The following is a 22768-nucleotide window of genomic DNA, read 5'->3' as shown; positions in this document are numbered from 1 at the left end:
CATCAGCCTAGCTCACAGCAACCTCAGACTCCTGGGCTCAAGTGATCCTTCTGCCTCAGCCTCCTGAGTCGCTAGGATTACAGGCATGCACCACCATGCCCGGCTAACTTTTCCTATATATTTTAGTTGGCCAATTAATTTCTTTCTATTTTTAGTAGAGACGGGGTCTCGCTCTTGTTCAGGCTGGTTTCGAACTCCTGACCTTGAGTGATTCTCCTGCCTTAGCCTCCAAGAGTGCTAGGATTACAGGCATGAGCCACCGTGCCCGGCCTTATCTATTACTTTCTGATACTAATGAAGAAGAAGTTCACCAATAACTTATAGCTGCACTTTAGATTTAGAATGCTTTAGTTTTACATCACTTCATGCTTTTAGCACCATGACTCTCATTAGCTTCTCAGGGAAAGCACTAAGGTTTTTTTCGGATGCATCTGGGGACAGTCTATTCCTGACAGTACTAAGAGAATGAGTAACACCGTTTGGATGCGGATGCTGTGTAATGTCTACAGCCATAAAACAAGATAAAATACATATTTTCAGCAAGTGATAATGCTACGTCAGAACCTTGCATGCCTGAGATAAGGGTGGCAAGTCTGCTAACACATGAGACTGCAAAATTCTACATTTCACTTCAAAATACTAATCAATTCTAACATGGAACAAACACTAATATGTGGCCAAAACATATGTAAACAAATTTTTTCATAAAGTAAACAGCCAGACTGTGTCTGGTCACTTAATGGTTTAGTGACTATTGAAGTATGACTAGTGACTATTGACTATTCACGTAACCTGTCACTAGAAACTGGTTTGGTTCCTTCCCATGGTCACTACTGGTACAGAGGAATGAAACCCATAGCGTAAGAGGAATCCTATAAAGCAGAAGTTTCAATGTGGCACCTGAAGCCGGTCCATGGACATTTTTGTTTTCTGTCTTACAGTGTGGTTTTAAAGTTTGGCAGTTGCCAATATTTCACAATAATATCTGGTTTTCCAGCTTCCTATGAAAAATTAGAGGCTCTGAAAATGCCAGACCTGCATTCTGAAGTGCTACTGGTCAGATGAAACCAAGGGAGTGCTTCCCAGGGTAGGCTATCTCCAGCTAACCCTGGCTACTCTGCAGACAGTGGTGTCTCCCCCTGCTCTCTGGCAACTTTGTCTCCTATTGTGGTTCACTCCAGGATGTCAAACTTAAAAAGTAATAAGCACAACTGGACAAGAGATCTTGGCATAACTGAGTACTAACTCTGCCAAATTGTTTAAAACAATCTTTTGAGTACAAGGGGCTACATCAAACTTAGAGAAAAGAGACAGATTGAGAATTAAACAATTTGGATACTGGTCTTAACAACTGTGTGATTTTGGGCAAGTTAATGTCCAGGAGGATCAGTTTTCTCATGTTTAAAGTAAGTGGACTTTATTATGTAATTTTTAATTCTATAAATCAGAATTAAAAGTAAACAAAGTTAAAATGATCATGAAAACAAGAGTCAGGACAATTTTTTCTTTAAAGTGAGAATTACACTTAAAAATAAATCACATAATACTCACATCCCTGTCACAAAGCATAGGACCTTTGCCCCCAAACAATTTCAGTGACTTGGCGGCAGGAACAAGGGTTCTTTTGGAGTTGAGGTCCAACAGAGTAATGTTTAAGATTTTAGGTGACAGACAAATCCCTATCTCCTCCATCTACTGTGGGAGTATGAATAAGTTACTCAAATCACCCAAAAGTTATTCCTTCTTTTAAATAGAAATAACACCTACTTCACAAGGTGGTAAAAGTCAATGAAGTAATATATGTAAACTGCTAATTACTGAGTTTACTGCTGGCTATTATGGATTACACTGGCCACTAAAGAAAGCTCTGGAGAACAGCAGCATTTATACATGCTTGCATATACACATACAAAATCTGCACCGTTTCTCCTAAAGGGATTATAAATGCTCTCCCGTGGAGGGCCTGGATATATAATTGATCCTCATTATTTGTATATTCTGTTTTGAGAGTTCACCTACTTACTAAAATATATTTTAATACCCAAATCAACATTCACTCATGCTGCTTTCATGGCCATTCATGGACACGCACAGAGTAGTGAAAACTTTAAGTAACCTGATTCACACATTCCCAGCTGTGGGTGAACACTGTGAAACTCTAACTTCTTGTTTCAGCTCTTACACTGTAAACAAGCGTAAGGTCCTTTTTGCGTTTTATCTAATGCCATGTTTTTTGGAGTTTTGCGCTTTTTGTTGGTGATTCCAGTGCTTACAATGGCACAGCACTGAAATGCTGTCAGTGCTCCTAATGGCAAGAAGGCTGTGAGGTGCCTTATGGAGAAATTGTCTTAGATAAGCATCATTCAGGCATGAGTTAGAGTGCATTTGACCATAAGGTTAATAAGTCAATGATACATATTAAATAAAGTGTCTTTAAACAGAAAGACAAATAAAACAAGGTTATGTATTGATTTTGATGAACATGTGACCAGAGGTTGGCAGGAACCTAACCCTGTATTTCCGCTAGGAGCAATGGGTTAGTATTTGCTAATTCATTGTACTTGGTGACTTTTTAGAACATAATTGCAAGGAATAATAAGGATCAGTTGTATTTCTGGTGACACTGGGTGGTAGAAACATAACTATATTTACTGCTGTCGTTTAAAGACATTTGTTCAAATGGAGGTATTTATTAATCTATATAACTTCCACATTAATGTCTATCGTTGTCTCAAATTCTTGCACAGTTGTCTCAAACATTTGCTTAAATTGCCATTTATATTAATTATGTATGTATTGGGATTTAATGAGCACTAATGTACACACTGGATGGAAATGGCAAGAGTGTGTCTGGTACGCAGTAGGAGCTTCATAAAAATGTCTTAACATTTGGATAAGTCTAAGTCTTAAAAAGCTTCTAGAGGGGGAGTAGAAGGGTGGTGAAAGCGGCAGCAAAGGGATCACAATACGATACATTGCTTGTATTCTTGTGGCTGTGCAGGGATTTAACCGCCGCCATGTCTAGTAAAAGGGCAAAGACCAAGACCACCAAGAAGCGCCCTCAGCGCGCAACATCCAATGTATTTGCCATGTTTGACCAGTCACAGATTCAGGAGTTCAAAGAGGCCTTCAACATGATTGATCAGAACAGAGATGGCTTCATTGACAAGGAAGATTTGCATGATATGCTTGCCTCACTAGGGAAAAATCCAACGGATGAGTACCTGGATACCATGATGAATGAGGCTCCAGGCCCCATCAATTTCACTATGTTCCTCACCATGTTTGGTGAGAAGTTAAATGGCACAGACCCAGAGGATGTCATCAGAAATGCTTTTGCTTGCTTTGATGAAGAAGCAACTGGCACCATTCAGGAAGATTACCTGAGAGAGCTGCTGACAACCATGGGAGATCGGTTTACAGATGAGGAAGTGGATGAGCTGTACAGAGAAGCCCCCATTGACAAAAAGGGGAATTTCAATTACATCGAGTTCACCCGCATCCTTAAACATGGAGCCAAAGACAAAGATGACTGAAAAGAACTTCAGATCCCAGCCAAACGTTCCTTGTTGCCACTTTGGGTATTTCTGAGATTTTCTCTTAGAGCCTATTGCATGCCCTTAGCTTTACAGCTTTTGCTTTTCCTGTTGTATTTATTCTCAGCCATTTTGGGCATATGTATCTTTATAATCAGACTGGAAATGGGACTTTTTATCATTTTCAGAATAGAAAATACGGTAATTTAACTTACCAGCTCCTATACCCCAAATAACTGCAGTCTACAGAGTCAATATATTTTTTCAGAGAAAGTTATTCACTCAATTTTTTCTGAACTATAATTAAACTTTACAATAAAATACTTGTTTAAACTTCAAAAAAAAAAAAAAAAAAAAAAGATTCTAGAGGAACTTTGGGTTAAAATGGCAGATTGACCACACACCTAATTTTATTCCCTCCCCAAACCTAACCAAAACAACACTAAAGGTCCAACCTGAGAAAGCTGATTAAAACAAAACAAAATACCCACATACAAAACTAAAGGGATTTAAAAACAAACCAAAAAAAACCCCCAAACCACATAATCCCACAAGGATCAGAGACAACAGCAACAAAAATTGGGAATCCAAAAAAAAAAAAAAAAATCAATGGTAACTGACTTAAATGACCTCAAAAAGCCAAATCTCTTGCCAGCAGTAAGAAAAGCTACAAATCAGCCTAATTTACATGCTCAGATGTCAAGGTGCAGCGGGGTGGCCCAAACAAGGAGAGGAAATTTTTGATAAGTCAGATTCCCAAATATCTTTCCTTACTTAGCCTCTGAATGACTGTCCATCTCTCTGGACTGGGTAGACAACAAGCCAATCAAAAGCACATTGGAGGATACGGGCACTAACTATATAACAAACAGGTCGATGAAGTGGCTACATGCACTGAAAGCTGCACTGGTTCCACCCAAAAATGTCAGCATACTCTTTAGGCAGGAGTTTGGAAGATTTTCCCCTGAGAACCTTATCAGTCTCAAAGGAAACAGCAGAAAATACACTGACTTTGGGGTTATCAAACCCATGGCACACCCAATTACTCTACAGTGATGCCTTAAGCAGGCTAGCCTCATCCACACTCAGAGCTGCCAATCAGCTCGGTATCTTCTTAATGTTGATCATAAGCAAATAATGAGGATTATCAGAAATCTGTAGAAAGCATTTAACATGGAAGATAGAGAGCAAAACAAGCATACAAAAAGCACTCTGGAACAAACAGAAACTATACAGGGAGAAGGAAACTTAGAAAGAAGAAAACTTGGAAAAAAAAGGTGGAAAAAAGTGAAAAAATACCATAATGCTCATCTAAGAGATAAGAAATATATATTGTTGGCCGGGCGCTGTGGCTCACGCCTGTAATCCTAGCACTCTGGGAGGCCGAGGCGGGCGGATTGCTCAAGGTCAGGAGTTCAAAACCAGCCTGAGCGAGACCCCTTCTCTACCATAAAAATAGAAAGAAATTAATTGGCCAACTAATATATATATATGAAATCAGCCGGGCATGGTGGCTTGTGCCTGTAGTCCCAGCTACTCGGGAGGCTGAGGCAGGAGGATAGCTTGAGCCCAGGAGTTTGAGGTTGCTGTGAGCTAGGCTGACGCCACGGCACTCACTCTAGCCTAGGCAAGAAAGCGAGACTCTGTCTCAAAAAAAAAAAAAAAAAAAAAAAAGAAATATATATTGCAACTGTAGAATAAACATGATGCTCTAAAAAAAAAAGAGACATTCAAAGAACATAAAAAGATCTTAGTGGAGGCTAATTGATGGGTACACATGGGCACAAAGAGATTATTAAAGATCACAGGAAATTAGAAGGGGGAGGTTGGGCGTGGTGTCTCACACCTGTAATCCTAACACTCTGGGAGGCCACGGCAGGAGGACTGCTTGAGGTTAGGAGTTCGAGACCAGCTGAGTAAGAGCGAGACCCCATCTCTACTAAAAAATAGAAAAAAAGTTAGCTGGGCAACTAAACATAGAAAGAATTAGCAGCACATGGTGGCCTGTAGTCCCAGCTACTGGGGAGGCTGAGGCAGGAGGATCACTTGAGCCTAGGAGTTTGAGGTTGCTGTGAGCTAGGCTGATGCCATGGCACTCTAGTTCCTGCAAGACTCTGTCTCAAAAAAATGAAAAGAAAAAAAGGGGAAGGGAGGGGTAAAAAACCTACCTATCAGGTATGATGAACACTATTCAGGCGATGAGCACACTAAAAGCACCGACTTAAGCATTATAAAAGATATCCATCTACCCAAAACATTTGTAATTCCTTAATATTTTGAAAAAAAGCAAAATATTAAAGATCATAACTTTGCTAAAAAAAAGAGATCTTACTTAGAATATAAAAATATAGCAGAGATAACCATCTATCAGAAGGATGGAAAATAAAGTTAAAATGTCACAGAAGCAGAGCAAAAGGACCAAGATGAAAAATATGAGAGCAAAGTTAAGAAAATCAGGGGCCCAGGTATAACATCCAATTAATAGGAGTTCCAGAAAGAGAGAAAAGAGAATGGTGAAGGAGAGGAAATTATCAACAAAATAATTCAAGAAAACATCCTAGAACTGAAGAATGTAAGTTGTCAAACAAAAAGGTCCACTGAATGCCCAGCATACTGAAGAAAGTCAACCCATGCCCAAGGCACATCACTATGAAATCTTGGAGACCCAAAGACAAAAAGAAGATTCTCTAAGCTGCTAGAGAAAGAGACGCACACATACAAAACAAAACAACAGCTAAAACATAAATGATCAGGAATCAGACAGTTCTGGACATCCAAAAGCAACACTGGAAACAAGAAACTGGCAGAAGAATTCCTGCAAAATTCTGAGGGGAAATGGTCTTCGACATAAAAGGCTATACTCAAAGAAGTAATCAAGTGCAAGGAGGGCAGAACAAAGCTATTTTGGGCAATGTAAGGTCACAAAATCCTTCCTCCCATGCTCCCCTTTTTAAGGAGTTACTAAAGAACATTCTTCACCCTAAAATAACAATCAAATGAATCCCATAAAAAGGTAAGCATGGAATGAAGGACATGGGAAATCCAACCCAGAAGAGGGATAGCAAGAAAAATCCCTGGGCCAGGCACAGTGGCACTTGCCTGTAATCCCAGCTACTCAAGAGGCTGAGGCGGGAGGAGTTCTGGGCTGTAGTATGCTATGGCAATCAGGTGTCCATACTAAGTCTGGCATCAGTATGGTGACCTCCAGGCAGTGGGGTACCACCAGGTTGCTGCCTAAGTAGGGTGAACTGGCCCAGGTCAGTGATGGAGCAGGTGAAAACGGTGATGATCAGTTGTGGACTTGTGTCTGTGAATAGCCACTGCACTCCAGTCTTGGGAACATAGCAAGACCTGGTCTCTTAAAAATAAAGAAAATTTTTAAAAGAAGAAAAAGAAAAGAAAAGAAAATCCCTAGGAGGACGGTGAAGGGAGATCCCAGGACAACTGTGAGCTGGCTATCGAGAACGACCAGGCCTTATTTAAGCAGAGTGGCTCAAGGGACAAATCACGTTCACGAGGTAGGTCATCACCAAGATCCTTGCCACCACTGCCCTCTTAACTTGTGGACAGGTCAAAGCTGAAGTTTGGTTTATAAAAAAAGCCCTGAACTAACAATTCACTCTCGTTTAACATTCCAAAGACAAAGGCAGTTGTGTAAACTTAAAGGCTGGCTATGAAATTGGTATTACATGGCATGGTTACTTACAGCATTTAAAAGCCACAATAAGCTGTAGTCATTAAAAAAAACTGTACCTTGTAATTTACAAATGGAGTTCTAATAAGGAAAAAACAAACCAACAAAAAAGAACATATATACACTTGGCTTTTGCCACCTTCGCTTCCTTCTTTATAAAAAAGAAGGTTGTTTGTCTCTCAAATGCCTTTTATAGAACTTGTTTCTGCCATGCTGATGGTATTAAAAGACCAAAACAATGTACACCACTGTGAAATGGTTGAGTAAGAAAGTAGATTATGTAGGCTAGGCAGATCACCTGATGAAAGGAGGCCAACACTCAGCTATTTGGGGACCCAAATTTGCAGTTTGAAACTATCACAAACGTAAATAAACTTTCCTGCTCTATTACCAGTTTCCTGAAAACTGCATTTTTATAAGTAGGTCTACACTGGGAGAATAATCTTATAATTGTTCAATACTCCTGTTAAGAGTGTTAACCAATGTCTCTAGCATTTTAAGTCGATGTGACAACTGTCTTGATAGATCAGATTTTTTTGCCTTACAGACTTAATAGGGATTTTTACCATATAGCAAGCATGATCAAATAAATGGCTTTTTTTTTTTTTTTTCCTGAGACAGAGTCTCACTCTGTTGCCCGGGCTAGAGTGCCATGGCATTAGCCTAGCTGACAGCAATCTCAAACTCCTGAGTTCAAGCAATCCTTCTGCCTCAGCCTTCTGAGTAGCTGGGATTACAGGCATGTGCCACCATGCCCGGCTAATTTTTCCTATATGCTTTTAGCTGTACAGCTAATTTCTCTTCTACTTTTAGTAGAGATGGGGTCTTGCTCTTGCTCAGGCTGGTCTTGAACTCCTGAGATCAAACGATCCGCCCACCTCGGCCTCCCAGAGTGCTAGGATTACAGGTCTGAGCCACTGCACCAGGTCCAAACAAATGACTTTTAAAGTCCAGAAACTGGTAGCCTTTTGGTTAGTTATTAAAGGAGACAAAATGTGAGAGTTATATAAACTTTTACTTCATTTGGTCCTGGTTTCCAATAGCTATTTGCTTTTGAGTTTTTTATTATGTAATCTGCACTGCAGAGAGATACTGTTGGGCCATGCACATTTATTATTTTAGATTTATGTTCTTAATATCAAATTTGGCACAACATTCAAATTTCAGACTATTGGGGATATTTTGTGCAGAATCCTATTAAAATAGTAAAAGCTCCATTTAAACATTGAATTACATATAATAGAGCAATGGAAGTGATCAAATACACAATCACACCAATTCTCTAAGGCTACAAATCACCAAGTTCACGATGACTAGATAAAATGGATTTTAGATTCAAGCAATTATACTTAGGTTTATTATTCAGCTAGCCAAATACATACCAACTGGCATGGAGAATAGGCAAGGACCTTCAGCAATCTTTGAGTTTCCTCCCTTCTTTCTACGTTACTAGTTCCAGGATTGATAGATTCTGCATTTACAAACAGAATCTAAATTGCTTAAGAGAGAGACTAGCTACGTACTGGGAGAAAATCTTCACAAAAGTCTGATTCCAAAATATAGAAAGAACTCTTAAAACAATAAGAAAACAACCTAATTAAAAAATAGGCAAAAGATCTGAACAAACACCTCACCAAAGATATAAAGATGGCAAATACGCATATGAAAAAATGGTTAATTTGCAGGAAATTGCAAATTAAAACAACAATGAGATACTTTTACACACCTATTAGAATGATAAAATCCAAAACATTGACAACACCAGATGCTGGCAAAGATGTGGAACAACAGGAACTGTTGGTGAGAATGAAAAATGGTAGTCACTTTACAAGACAGTTTGGCAGTTTCTTACAAAACTAACTACACTCTTACCATATGATCCAGCAATAGCACTCCCTGGTATTTACCCCAAAGACTTGAAAACTTATGTCTACACAAAAACCTATACACAAATGTTTACAGCAGCTTTATTCAAAATTGCCAAAACTTGGCCACAAAAAGACATGGAGGAACTTAAATGCACATTGCTAAGTGAAAGAAGCCAATCTGAAGCCTACATAATATATAGCTCCAACTACATTGATGATACTCTGGAAAAGGCAAAACCATAGAGACAGGAGAAAGAGCAGTGGTTTTGGGGGCAAAGGGTGGTTGGCAGAGGGAAGGATGGATAAGAGATGTTTATTCAGTGAAACTATTCTGTATGATACTGTAATAGGGGATAAATGTCATATACCTTTGTCAAAGCCCATAGAATGTACACCACCAAGAATGGACTTTACTTGTTAATAATGTACCAATATTGGATCACCAAACGTTAATACGCCACACCAATGCAAAAGTTATTAATAGGGAAATTGTGTGTGTTGGGGGCGTAGAGAATAAGGGGGTATGTGGGGACTCACTGTACTTTCTGCTCATTCTTCTATAAATCTAAAACTGTTTGGGAAAAAAAGTCTAGCAAAAACAAATATAATTTGCCAGTTTAAAAAGTCCTATTCTTTCTTACACAATTTTAATCTTCATAATATGTGGTTTACTAAACAATGTTCTATACTAAAACATGACATTTTCCATCTTAGGTTTCAGCCCCTATCCTTACCTTTAGGCCACTTGACAGGGCAATAGAATGGTTAAAATTCTCTAATTGAATAGATAAGCATTAGAACACTGTCATCCACAGTCAAATATTATGTAACTGAGAGTGGCTCTCTTCAGATTGAAATTAGAATCCATATTGTACATATTTGGTATAAAATATTCTTCTGCTAGAGGATCTATATAGGAAAGTTCTTCAATAGTTAGATTTATAAAGTCATTTCAAAGTAATGTTCACATTTAAAAACCTACTGTTATTTTTCTAAATTATCCCCTACCACCCACCCAAAAACATGTCTACATGGGAAAAGTCAGCAAAATATACCTTAGTTTGCCATATGAGTCTTCTGTTTTATATAGTATATCTGGTGTTCTGCCCTCTTTTCAATTTCTGAACACAACTCTGATGCATTTCAATTGAAAACATTTTCTCTGTAAGTTCCTGCAGCTTAATCATGCTTTTTAAGAAAGTAAAAGGCAAATATAAATTTCACATGAATTAATTTAAGGAAAGCCTACTGAAACAGAAATAGGAAAATATGTATGTACTATATATACTTAATTCATAGAACACTTTCTTATATTAACAATCTGTTGCAAGATACTGCTATTTAAATTTATCCAAGAAAGTCCATGTAACATTTGCAGACTAATAAAGATAACTTGAAACTAACCTGACAATCTAGCAGCTGAAGTGAAAACAACAGTAATATTCCCCAAAACAGACATCATGCAACCTAAATGGCTCAACATAACTTCACCAACGCTCATTTGATGGGGAGAACAATTTACTCTTCTCTTTAGGGAACAAAAATTAGCTCCTATAGTTGAAGAACATGAAATATTCCTTCAACGAACAGAACTAATGCTAATTAAATCTTCAGGCAAATGTTTCTTTGGAAATGTCCTTAAAAGCTTATGAAACACACGAGATTAAAGAAATGACAACTAAGGAGATGATATAACTTCAGATCCATTCAGCCCAGCTAGATAACTAAAATATTTTAGGGTATGGCTGTGTGTTAAGTCAAAAACAAACTCACTTAATAAGTAGGCTAATTTTTCTAAAATCTCAAACCAACCAAAAGAAAACCCATTTCCCAATAGGAATGACCTTAAAATACATTTTGGGGCTGGCATGGTGCCTATAATCTATCCTAGCACTGTGGGAGGCTGAGGCAAGAAGATCACTTGAGCTCTGGAGTTCGAGACCAGCCTAAGCAAGAGTAAGACTCCATCTCTACAAAAAAATTACCACAATTAGCCGGGCATGGCGGGACACACCTGTAGTCCCAGCTACTTGGGAGGCTGAAGCAGGAGGATCACTTGAGTCCAAGAGTTTGAAGTTGCTGTGAGTTATGATGACACCAGTACACTCTCTATCTGGGGCAACAGAGTGAGACTCTGTCTCAAAAAAAAATAAAATAAAATAAAATAAAAAAAAATACACATATACACACTGAAACTTGTATCTCTGTTCCTACTTTGGTAATTAGGTTTAAAGCAAAGTACTTATAACTATCTACATTTTCTTTAGAAATGTAAGACTTCTCAAACTTCAAAAAACTAAATAATCTATCTGCAAGTCTCTACCAAAAACAATCAAGTAAAGTTCAGAAGTGAACAATCAGTAAAGTTCAGAAGTGAACAATAAATGAAAGTTAGAGACTAGAAGACTGTGAGGTAGAGTGTTTTTTAAAAAACCACTGCCATGAGCATGTCTGAGCTTTCCTGACTCCTGGCAAAGAATCAGAGCAGCCTGTGCAATATACTTTAGTCCGCAATACCTCAGTCATTATGGGGGGCGGGGGGGGGGGGAGAAAGGAAGGAAGCACTTGGCCTTTAACACTACAGTTGATGGTACCTTTTCTACCACATTGATCTTTAAAAAAATATTCCCCATCACATTGCTTTTAACTAATTCTCAAATGGTAAACCTTTCTGTAACTACTTTGGCACAATTAATGCATAAAATACCTCCTATCTGAGTGGCAATAATAGAAGTATCACATATAGTAAGAATCTAAGAGTTACTTGTCAGTGTCACGCTATCAATATGTAGACTTTCAGATAAAGGCAGCTATGTGGGCAATTATCTCTAGGTAGGCAATAAGCAAATGATGTCTGGGTCAGTCTTTTGACTGCTGCCAGAAAAACTACTGAATCCCAAAGAGCAATAGTCGCTTAAGCCAGGAAGACTTGTGCTATAGTAGGAAGAAAAGTCATTTATAAATGTGGAAATTAAACCTCACAGGGTGAGAATAAACTAACTTTGCCTACAATGTTCATTTCTGGAACTACTGTGTCAGTTTATGAAATTTTCTGCGAAGGTTAATAGTAAAATAGAAAACTAGAAGCAGGATATCATTTGAACAGAGAGATTAGCAAACATTTAGGTAATTAGTTTGACTTGGAAACTAATGTGATCTGTTCTCATCTCAGGACCCCTAATGCGCTATTCCTGCTGGAAGCCCAAAGGCCTAGGGAAGTGTTTCCTGGTAAAAACTCAAATAACTATACATGAGTCCACACATACTTCTTAGGGTACTTACTGGCTTTTCAAAGGATCCTTGGAGGAGCCAAATGGTTTCTTTGAAATAGTCCCACATTTACTTCTAGTCTGAGAATATGTTGTTACTAAAGCCTGTGACGCCTTCTGGTGTGTAAAATATTAAATGAATTCAGGAAGATTCAGGCACAGACACTTTTGATAGGGTGTTGAATTCTGGCCTACTAATACTTGTTTATCTGGAGAAGAGTGAATAAAAAAAAATAAAACTAGAAAAGCTCAACTCCACATCTTGTATTAGGTTGAACCACATGAAAATGTCAAATATCTAGTCATTTTTGACTTGTAAAAATGGCAATTTTATGTGGGTCAGTCTAGTATATAAATGTAACATTTAAAAACTCCTTTAGAGTACAGTCATGCATTACTTAATGACAGGAATACATTCTGAGAAATGCGACATTAGGCAATTTCATTGTGCAAACATCAGAGCGTACCTACCCAAACCTAGATGGTATATCTATTACACACCCAGGTTATAAACCTGTACGGCATGTTACTGTACTGAATACTATAGGCAATGGTAACACAGTGAGAAGTGTGTGTATCTAAACATACCCAAACACAGAAAAGGTAAGTGTTGCACTGAGGGCCACATCACTAAGTGACAGGAATTTTTCAGCTCCATTATAGTTTTATGTGACCACTGTCATACATGTGGTCCATCGTTGATTGAAATGTCATTATTCAGCACATGATTTGCACTTTGAAATCTGTATTTTGCTTCTAATTAAGGGCTAGGTTTCACTTTTAGGTAAATATGTGAGAGTAGGACCTATTATCAATTTGGAAAATAATCTGACTTCAAATCTACCTATTCTAAATCAACTCTCCATTATTCTTCATTAAGAACCCTCTGGTCTCTATGGCTTTCAAATCCATCATGCTCATTCTTCTGGGCTTTGAGGGCCTGCTTACCACTCTAGTTCTTTGCTTCTTGTTCATTTCTACAAAAGTGCCATGTGTGCTTGAGAATGTCTATCAACCTGTCCCCATGTCCCGACCTGTTAACTTGTGTTCAAATCTCCTATATCGTTATTATTCTGGCTCCTGGCCTATCAATGACTAAAATTTTTAACTATAATACTGGGTTTGTGGTTTTGTCCTATATATAATTTTATCAGTTTTTACTTTATATATTCTGAAGCTACGTCATGAGGTAGATACAAATTTAGGAGTTGAACCTTTTGTTATTTAGTGACTCTTCCGATCCCTAAAAGCCTTTGTTGGTTATGTGTTGTCTCTCCTCCCATTTTGTGGATTGCTTTTTCATTCATACAGTGTCTTTTGATGAACATAAGATCTCAATTTTAATAAAGCCTGACTTATTATTATTTTCCTCTATGATTTGCTTGCTCTTTGCTTGCACTTTGCTTGCTCTGTTTAGGAATCTTTCTCTATCATAAAATCATAAATATATTCTTTTATAGTATCTTTAAAAGCTTTGTTTCTTTTACTCCCATCTTTACATCTAAAAGCCTATTGATAATGTGTATGATATGTGTGTACGATGGTGGGTAAAGTTTTATTTCTTCTATATAATTGTTTTCAATTCACTCAAATTGACTTTTAACTTTGAAGTTACTTAATATTTGTGATTCTGATATACCTTAGACTCCTTTCTTCCTTTGTGCTGTATGTACCCTACTTTTTTCTGCTTTTTGACTTTTTGTTTTTAAAAAAAATTTGTTTGCTTATTTGATTTCCAGTTTTCTCCCCAATACTAGTTACCACATAGCCTTTAAAAGTCCAAAGTTAGGCAATCTTTTCCCCCACCTGAATAACATGGCTTTAGAGCAGAACTCTTACCAGTTGTCTCCTGTGTTACACTGTAACTGGCCATGATTTTGGTTGTGCCTTTTTAGCCCTAAAAATCAGACATTACTATTATTTCATACACTGGTTGTTTAGATTTACCTATGTTTACCAATTTTTTGCTTACCTTTATTTCTCATATAGCCAAACACCTCTATGATAATGCCTTTTAGAGTATATCCTTTACGGATGTTCCTTAAGGAAGGATGTGTTGGTGGTAAACTTAGTTTTTGTTTACCTAAAAATGACTTAGAGTGCCTTCATTCTTGAAAGATAATTTTGTTGGGTATACACAACGTTAGGTCAACATTTTTCTCTTTTGGCTTCCCAGTTGTTGTTGAGATGTTGCTCTCGGCCTGTCCCTTCTCTGCAGATGATGTTTTCTTTCTGTTTTTAATAGCACATCTTTGTCTTTATGGTTTGTGGCTTTACTGCAATGTGTGTAGGTATGATTTTTAAAACTATATCTTGTTTTGAATATGCGGAGCTCCTTTAACTTAGATTCATGCTTTTTCAGTTCTAGGAAATTCTCAGCTATATTCTTCAAATATTTGTTTCTCCTTCTCTTTCTAGGTATGTCAGATAACTTACTCTCCCATGTCTTAACCTCTCATACTTTTCATGCTCTTGGTCATCCTATGCTATATTCTGAACAGTGTCTTAAGATCTTCTAGACCTCTCTCTTCTGTGCTGCGTTTAATATGTCATCTATTCACTTAGTTTAAAATTTCAATTATATTTTTAACATATTCTATTTCTTTTTCAAATATGCCTCATTGTTTTTGATAGTCACTTTTGCTTGTTTTTTCCTTTAAAGATCATTTTGTTGAACATTTCAGACATAATTTATCTTTTCAGTTTTTATCTGATGATTTTCCAATACCTGAAGTCAGTATCTGATGTGTGTGCATGGGAGGATGGCATAATCTAAACCCGCTGCTTAGAGTTTGTGCTGAATTTCATTTATGGTGGCTTTTTCTGAGCATGCATCTGTGTGTGGGGGGTATTCTTTGTTTATAAGCTCAAATTGATTGACATAAATCTATGGAAATCCTGAGCACCTACGTACATTTTCCTGTTTCTGCTCAGTGGCTGGAGTGGCTAACAACTCCAGTTTCTTTCTGGGGTCCTGGATTAACGTGAAAGTCTCAGCTTCAGCTTTCTCAGCTTGCCAGCAGCATAGGCGTTTCATTTTGGTATCTGACCCAGCACAGGGACCTGTGACTTCACCATTCCACCTCGCACTCCAGTTTGAGCAGGTTCATTTAAAATAATTAATGGAGGACATTAAGGAAACTTTCCCTTATTTCTTTCTTACAAGCCTGTCAATGCATTAAAAAGGAGGCTTAATCAAATTTAAACAGGTTCTACTTTTATTATAGTAACAAGGTACTCCAGAAAAGTTAGTTTGCCATACAATAGAAAATGGAACTCTTCCTACTCAATTTTGCTCCCAAGGGATTTTCCTAATTTTTCTGAGTAAGGCCGACTGTGTATTTAAAAGGATTTATTTTATATTTTCCTAAGCATTTCTGGGCATTGTATAGAAGAATTTTCAGAAACTGTACCTGCCATACTGCTAATAATTTCAGAAGTCCTCTTTCCCCTTCCCCCAAACACGTTGTTAAACTAGATATTTCCCATTTTATACCTATGTAATTTTTCCATACCTATTTGTGGGATCTTGCATTAATGTGTATGAAATTTTATCTTGTCAGATTTGGATAACTGTTTCAGTCTAGTAAGATTTTTCTAGCTTTTATCAAACAATCCACCCCTTCACCCTGTCTATGACCAGCATGTTAAACTTCTATTCCAGTAATTGTTTATATGAGTTTCCTTTGGTATTAAAGAATAATTCCTTTGAGATTAAACCATTTAAAATTAAGGATAGGATATATGTTAGGTATTTTTTTAATTTCTGAGGTCATGCTGGAACATATAACTCAGGAGGTATTCAATAAACATATACTGAATGAATGTCCTTCTCTAAGTTACTGACAAAAATATTATTTATCAATAAAAATACAAGATAAGTCTATGATCAGTCTTGGGGGCCAAAAGAGAGACCTTATTCCTAGCTGTCAATGATCCACCAATTACCACTCTTGGGTCTGGCCATTCAACTAGTTACTCAATGACTCAACAAATACTTGAGATTATATGAATTTTTACATTTTAGCCAATTACCTAGTATCCATGAGAGTCTGAGAAATTTTATCAAATGCTTTGCTGAAATCCAGATACATTTTGTCCATAGCATTTCTGTTTTCTATTAAAATTACTGGCTTGTCTTAATTCTTTTCATGAAGCCTTTCTGAACATTCAGACCATTCTGAATTCAGACCATTCTCTAGCATACCTTTGAACTCACCAAGACAGATTTTTACACTTTAACCATATGCTGCTTTTTTCTCTTTCACTTTTTTTTTCTTTTTCAGACAGGGTCTCACTCTGTTGCTCAGATGGAGTGCTTTGGCGTCATGACAGCAACCTCAGACTACTGGGCTCAAGTAATCCTCCTGTCTCAGCCTCCCAAGTAGCTGGGACTACAGGTGTGAGCCACCAAGCCTGGCTAGCTTTTCTATTTTTTTTTTTTTTGTGTGTGTGTGTGTGGAGATGGGGTCTCGCTCTTGCTCAAGCTGGTCTCAAACTCCTGGCTTCAAGTGATCCTCCCACCTTGGCCTTCCAGAGTGCTAGGTCTATAGGCGTGAGCCACTGTACCGGCTTATCTTTGACTCTTTAATGAGAGTTTAAAACTTATCTTCCCATGATATTCAACTGCTGAGCACAGAGCAAGCAGCCAATAAATAAATGCCTTTTTTTTTTTTTTTTTTTTTTTAAAAGAGACAGAGTCTTGTTCAATAACCCAGGCTGGAGTACAGTGGCCCAGTCATAGCTCACTGTAACCTTGAACTCCTGGGCTCAAGTGATCCTCTCACCTCACTCAACCTCTCAAGTAGCTGGGATTACAGGTGCATGCCATTACTCCCAGGTAATTTTTAAAACGTTTTGTAGAAACAGGGCCTCACTATGTTACCCAGGCTGGTCTCAAACTCTTGACTTCAGGCATGGCTCCTGCCTTGGCTTCCCTAATTGCTGGGAGTACAGGGGCAAGCCACATGCCCAGCAATAACTGCTTTTTTACAGTAGGATATCTTTTAAATCTGTAAGATATTTGGGGAGAAAATGAGAACTCTCATCTGAACCTTATCTTTACTAGCGGGAAAATGGGAGAAAAGAAAATAAGGAATGCTATATGTGTTAAATAAAATTGCTCACCCTTAAATACTATCAAAATCTGCTTTCATACCCTTAAATCTTATTTCTTTAAACAAACTGCACCAACAAACATTTGTGAGAAAAATGTATTCAGTTACAGCAATCCAAAGAATAAAACGGCCTATATATCTTTCAGATGATGTGAAAGAGTATTTTGAAAGAGATTGTCAATCACCATAGCACCCTCACACTATAGTCCTAAATATTTTATTTAATTGATGACACTCAAAATGAACTGCCATAAAATATCAGGTTCTTAATTCTTGACAAGCCAGGGAAAGCCATATTGTGTGCCAATTCCTTAAAAACACAAGAAGTTATTTTCACATCTTTCTCAAAAGAATACACAAAATGAGTGCCGAGTATAACAGCCAATGAGACTATACAAAGTTCTTTAGTTCAGTGGCTCTCAAGATACGGTCCATGCAACTCTGAAGGTTACTGAAACTCGGGAGCTTAATGCAAAATTTATATCTTCTTTATAAATTACTCCAAGACCTTTGAAGATTTCCATGTACCCATGTAACATTTCTATTTGTAAAAACTGAATATCAATTTGAACATAGTAGCTGCTTAATAAATATACAGTTTTTATAAAAGAGGAACAAAGATGCCAAGAACCAGGCACTGATTTCCCTGTTGATCCAGGGTATGTCAATTTCTGCTTGACCCTCTATAGCTAAACAAAGTTACAGTCAGTAACTTCTGGTGATTTTAGCAAGCCTTTTAGTATTTATTAAACTCAAAAAAGAAATACCTTCCCTGTGCTGGCAACTGGCAGGCTGTAATAGACGGGGACATTGCAGTGACAGGAGCAGTGATGGTAACAGAAGGAAATAGCTTTGAGCTACTTCAGAATCCTAGGGAACTAGACAAGCACAGTTTGAAAAGTATACTAAACTCAGCTCCTGTGGAGTCTGCTAGCAAAACATCAATTAGAAGTCCTTCCTACTATATGAGTACTAAGAGGTTTAATCTTCTTGGTAGTGGAGAGATCAAAAGTGCTTCGGCATGAAATGTAACAGATGAAGATGTTTTAAAAAGTGAACAAGTAGTTTAGTGATGAAACTCAAGTGTGTTCTGGAAATACATTTAATAAAATAAACCCAAATAAGACTGATTCATTCATTTACCAATATGAATTTGTATATGCTCTAGGGTGGTAATTTATAATCTACCAGTGATTATGTAAATTATAGATGTTACTCTAAAGGCTGATGGCAGAGTAAGTTTTTATTTTGCTGAGACTGGTAGTGCAATAGCAAGGCACTTACATAGGCAGTGAATAGCTTAGTTAACCACTCAACAATGTTTACCTCTCAACTAGCATTTCACCCTCAAAACCACCCTACTGCAAGTAGACAGTATTCCTCTCTTTTTCAAATGGGAAAAAACATTAAAAAAATACAAAGAAAAAAACCCAGGAAAATTCTGCCTACAGAGCAGTGAGCGTTTTACATTGGCCATTAATAGGATTACATGAATAAAAAAAATTCCAGTTTGGGAACTGCTACGTTAAAGTAAAAGCATTTTTAAACAAAAGAACTTATAAGAGTCTTCAGTGTGCTAATGTACATCATGAATTTCTAAGAGAAAGATACAATATATAGTTTCCCAGCTAATACCAAATAATCCTTTTTTGTGTGGATCAGATGATGAACCAAGGAATCATGAAATACTGCAGAAATGCTGCTTTTGTGGCCTCACAAAATTTGAAGATCCATAAAAGTTTGGACATTAATCTTTAGAGACTACCTTTAAAATATGTGTTATTTAACCCTTACAGTAACATTGGTGAAAACAGGCATTACACATTCTTTACAGGGCAAAAATCTAGTGACCTGGGTGTTGTGCAAGATTGCAGACTCTGAGACTCAAATTGCTTTTGTGAAACAAAAGGGCAAAACTTGCCCTGTTGACTATATATCATATGGACATAAAGATAGGCCAGATGGAAGGAATAATTATCAGTGATCTCCAAATAGCTATTGATAAGAATTACTCAGGGGTGTTGATCTTAAAAAAATAGAAATCAAATTGCCACAGTCAAACTTCTGATACTAGGCTGAGGTGGGGTTGCAGGTGATTCTAACACAAGTAGGGATAGCAGACAGAGGGAGGAGACTGAGGCTCACTTCCAACAGGATGAAATGAGAGGGCAGAGACGCCTGCAGCTGCCATCACAGAAGGGCTTCAAGGAACAGTAAGACACATCTAATCTTGAAGTCCCAAAAAGTAAAAAATTAAAAAAAAAAAAAGAAAGAAAAGAAACAGTAAGACATGGACCACAACTATAAGAATTTGATATCTTTTGGATCTTTAGTGCATATAACAGGATTTTATAACTGGAATAGTTCCGATTTCGGTTAGAATTCCTACTCCTTAACTTACTAGCTGTGATAAAATTGAGTGCCTCAGGTTCCTCATCAATAAAATGGAAGTAATAATAGTACATACCTGATTGTGTTGTCAAGAGGTTTAAATTAGATGATATATACAAAATACTTAGCAAAATGCCCAGTATGTGAGGGGAGCTTATTAAATACTGTCGTTATTGTTCTTCCCCGCCAATCTTTCCAGCAGTAGAAGTAAAACTGTTAGGGGGAAAGGGTCCTATAAAGTTGTTTTGGAGAGAAACACTCCACAAAAAAGTTTTAGAAAAGAAAGCCATTAGCCAGGGGTTGTGGCATGTGCCTGTAGTCCCAGCTACCTGGGAGGCTGAGGTGGGAGGATCGCTTGAGCCCAGGAGTTTGAGGTTGCTGTGAGCTAGGCGGACACCAAGGCACTCTACTCAGTGCAACAGAGTGAGGCTTTGTCTTAAAAAAAAAAAAAAAAAAAAAAAAAGCAAGCACCAAGGAGGGACAGAATAGATAGTGGCAACTACCAAAAATGAGGAAAGCAGACTGAGTCCCTGGGACTTGCAGAAATGAGAGAGTGAGAGAAAGAGAGCTTGCCTCATACCTACCCCTTATGTGGACTGTGCACCAGCACAAGAGGGGCTGTGGATTTAATTAGCAGGAAGACCCAACACCAAGTTACATATAAGATACCATTTTACATATAAGAAAATGAAAGCTATGAAGGTTAAAGTTATTTGCCCAAGGTCACACCACTATTATAAGGATTAAAATTTAGGTCTTGCTTAAAACAAACAAACAAACAAGCAAACAAACAAACAAACCAAATTCCTCTTAAATCCTTCTATGAGAAAGAAGCAAAAGGCCAAGATAGTCAGTGAAAACAAATGTACACACCAAATATATGAGGTAGGACTATCTGTATTTAATGGAAAAGAGGGAGTACTGGAAAGATCCCTGAATTTGAAGCTTAAGACTAGAGTTTTAATCCTAACTCTCCCTTGTATAATTTTGGGCATAAAGTCCAAACTAGTTTAATTTCCAATTAATTTCTAGGTTTGTTCACCTGGAAGAAGCTTACACCTTGATATAAAAATCAAAAGAACTAAGGCACCTGGTTCCAGCAATACGGCAAACTAGTTATCTTCAAACCTTCCTGCCACAAACATGTAGAGCTACTATTTAAATAACACAAAAATCCTTTCAGATGCATGGCCACCCTAACTGAAGAGCACAGGAAATCAACTAGGGAACTGACACTAGAGTAGTTAGACAGGAAAGCTAACCTGTGAATGTCCTGATGTAGATGGGGAGTGTTAGGTTTTTGTCTTGGTAATCTTGGGGCTTGTGTTTTGACATCTTTGCAAAGATGAGATGCTTTGGGCCTGCATGAGATAAGGAGCCAGAACCATGACCCTAGGGATTCTCAATTTATATAAGAAAAGAAAGTATCTCAATACAAGGGTAGACTAAACATATAATAATGATATTAAAAGTTTTAAAATTTGCCCATCAGTATAAGAAGATAATAAGACTTGCCTGTCTTGATCTGAATTCTGGGTAAAGGAAAAATAAAAATCTCCTGAGATTTTGTAAGTAAGGACTAGTGTCACACTTTGGTTCAGGAAACTGCAGATCAAGAAACGTTAGTTATATTAATATAAATTGCCATTGGGCCAACAACAATTTGGTGCTAAGGCAAATTAAATGCAAAACCTCTCTGGATGAGGGCACCTCCAATCCAGGTCACACAAGGTTCCCATGGATAAATCTCTACTGCGGTTTAGCTCATAACCTAAGACTTCAAGAAACTGGATAATATGAAAGAGATAAGTATAAATGTTAAGGTAATCAAAACATTAAGAGAACAAGGCACTATGATAATAGGACAGGCAGATTTGAATAAAGATAAAACTCTGAAAAATGCAAAATATAAGCCAATGAAACAAAAGCTCCAATAGATAGGTTAAAAAGCTGAATAATCACAGTTGAAGAATCAGTTAGTGAAATGAAAAATAAATATATAAAGGCTGTGGAAATTATCCAGAAAAGAGAAATAAAGATATGAAATACGAGGTTAAGACATACAGGAGAGCTCTTCTAGTCCTGGGCTTAGCCGCGGGTTATGGTGTAGACATGGCCACCTCCAAAAACCACACCACACACAACCAGTCACGAAAAGTGGCACAGAAATGGCATCAAGAAACCCCAATCACAAAGATACGAATTGGAGAGTGGGTGGACCCCAAATTCCTGAGGAACATGTGCTTCGCCAAGAAGCACAAAAAGAAGGGCCTGAAGAAAGATGCAGGCCAACAACGCCAAGGCCATGAGTGCACGTGCTGAAGCTGTCAAGGCCCTTGTAAAGCCCAAGGAGGTTAAGGCTAAGATCCCAAGGGGCATGAGCCTCAAGCTCAGTCGACTTGCCTACATTGCCCACCCTAAGCTTAGGAAGCGTGCTCGTGTGCACATTGCCAAGGGTCTCAGGCTCTGCTGGCCAAAGGCCAAAGATCAAACCAAGGCCCAGTCCACAGCTTCAGTCACAGCACCAGCTTCAGTTCCAGCTCATGCTCAGGATCCCAAAGGTGCCCAGGCCCCCACAAAGGCTCCAGAGTAGAAGTCTCTGTTTGTCAACATGAAGACAGAAGGACTGGTGTGACCCCTGGGCTGCTGTCTACATGGGGCTGGGGTCCTCCTGTACTATTTGTACAAATAAACCTGAGGCAGGAAAAAAAAAAAAAAAGACATACAGGAGACATCAAGAGGATCCAACGTGTCTAAAAAGGCTTCTAGGAGAGGACACAGAATGAAAAAGGCAATATTCAGATAATTGTCCAGAATTCTCAATTTTAGTAAATGTAACATATATCACACAGGCTTAATATAAAAACCACCCTACCCTAGAGACTTTGTAGTA

General features: G+C 37.8%; 2 protein-coding genes and 1 pseudogene across 3 annotated transcripts in view; 2 read left to right on the top strand and 1 right to left on the bottom strand.

Moving 5' to 3' along the window:
- The window catches only part of XPO7 (exportin 7), an 83774-nt gene that overhangs the window by 44033 nt on the left and 16973 nt on the right, over positions 1-22768 (bottom strand). The gene's annotated exons all lie outside the window — the stretch shown is intronic.
- Positions 2932-3859, top strand: LOC142864143 (myosin regulatory light polypeptide 9). Its single transcript, XM_075997362.1, has one exon. It carries the CDS (start codon positions 3018-3020, stop codon positions 3534-3536), a length of 519 nt encoding a protein of 172 aa, XP_075853477.1. The 5' UTR covers positions 2932-3017; the 3' UTR covers positions 3537-3859.
- Positions 21988-22570, top strand: LOC109729831 (large ribosomal subunit protein eL29-like; annotated as a pseudogene).

Source organism: Microcebus murinus, chromosome 24 (genome assembly GCF_040939455.1).
Source record: "Microcebus murinus isolate Inina chromosome 24, M.murinus_Inina_mat1.0, whole genome shotgun sequence".
Classification (NCBI taxonomy): domain Eukaryota; kingdom Metazoa; phylum Chordata; class Mammalia; order Primates; family Cheirogaleidae; genus Microcebus; species Microcebus murinus.
The sequence above is the reverse complement of the archived record's forward strand: the minus strand, read 5'-3'. Positions and strand labels throughout refer to the sequence as shown.

Bases quoted from the DNA above. Each gene is read 5' to 3' on its own strand.
- LOC142864143 (XM_075997362.1), top strand. From the start codon at position 3,018: ATGTCTAGTAAAAGGGCAAAGACCAAGACCACCAAGAAGCGCCCTCAG.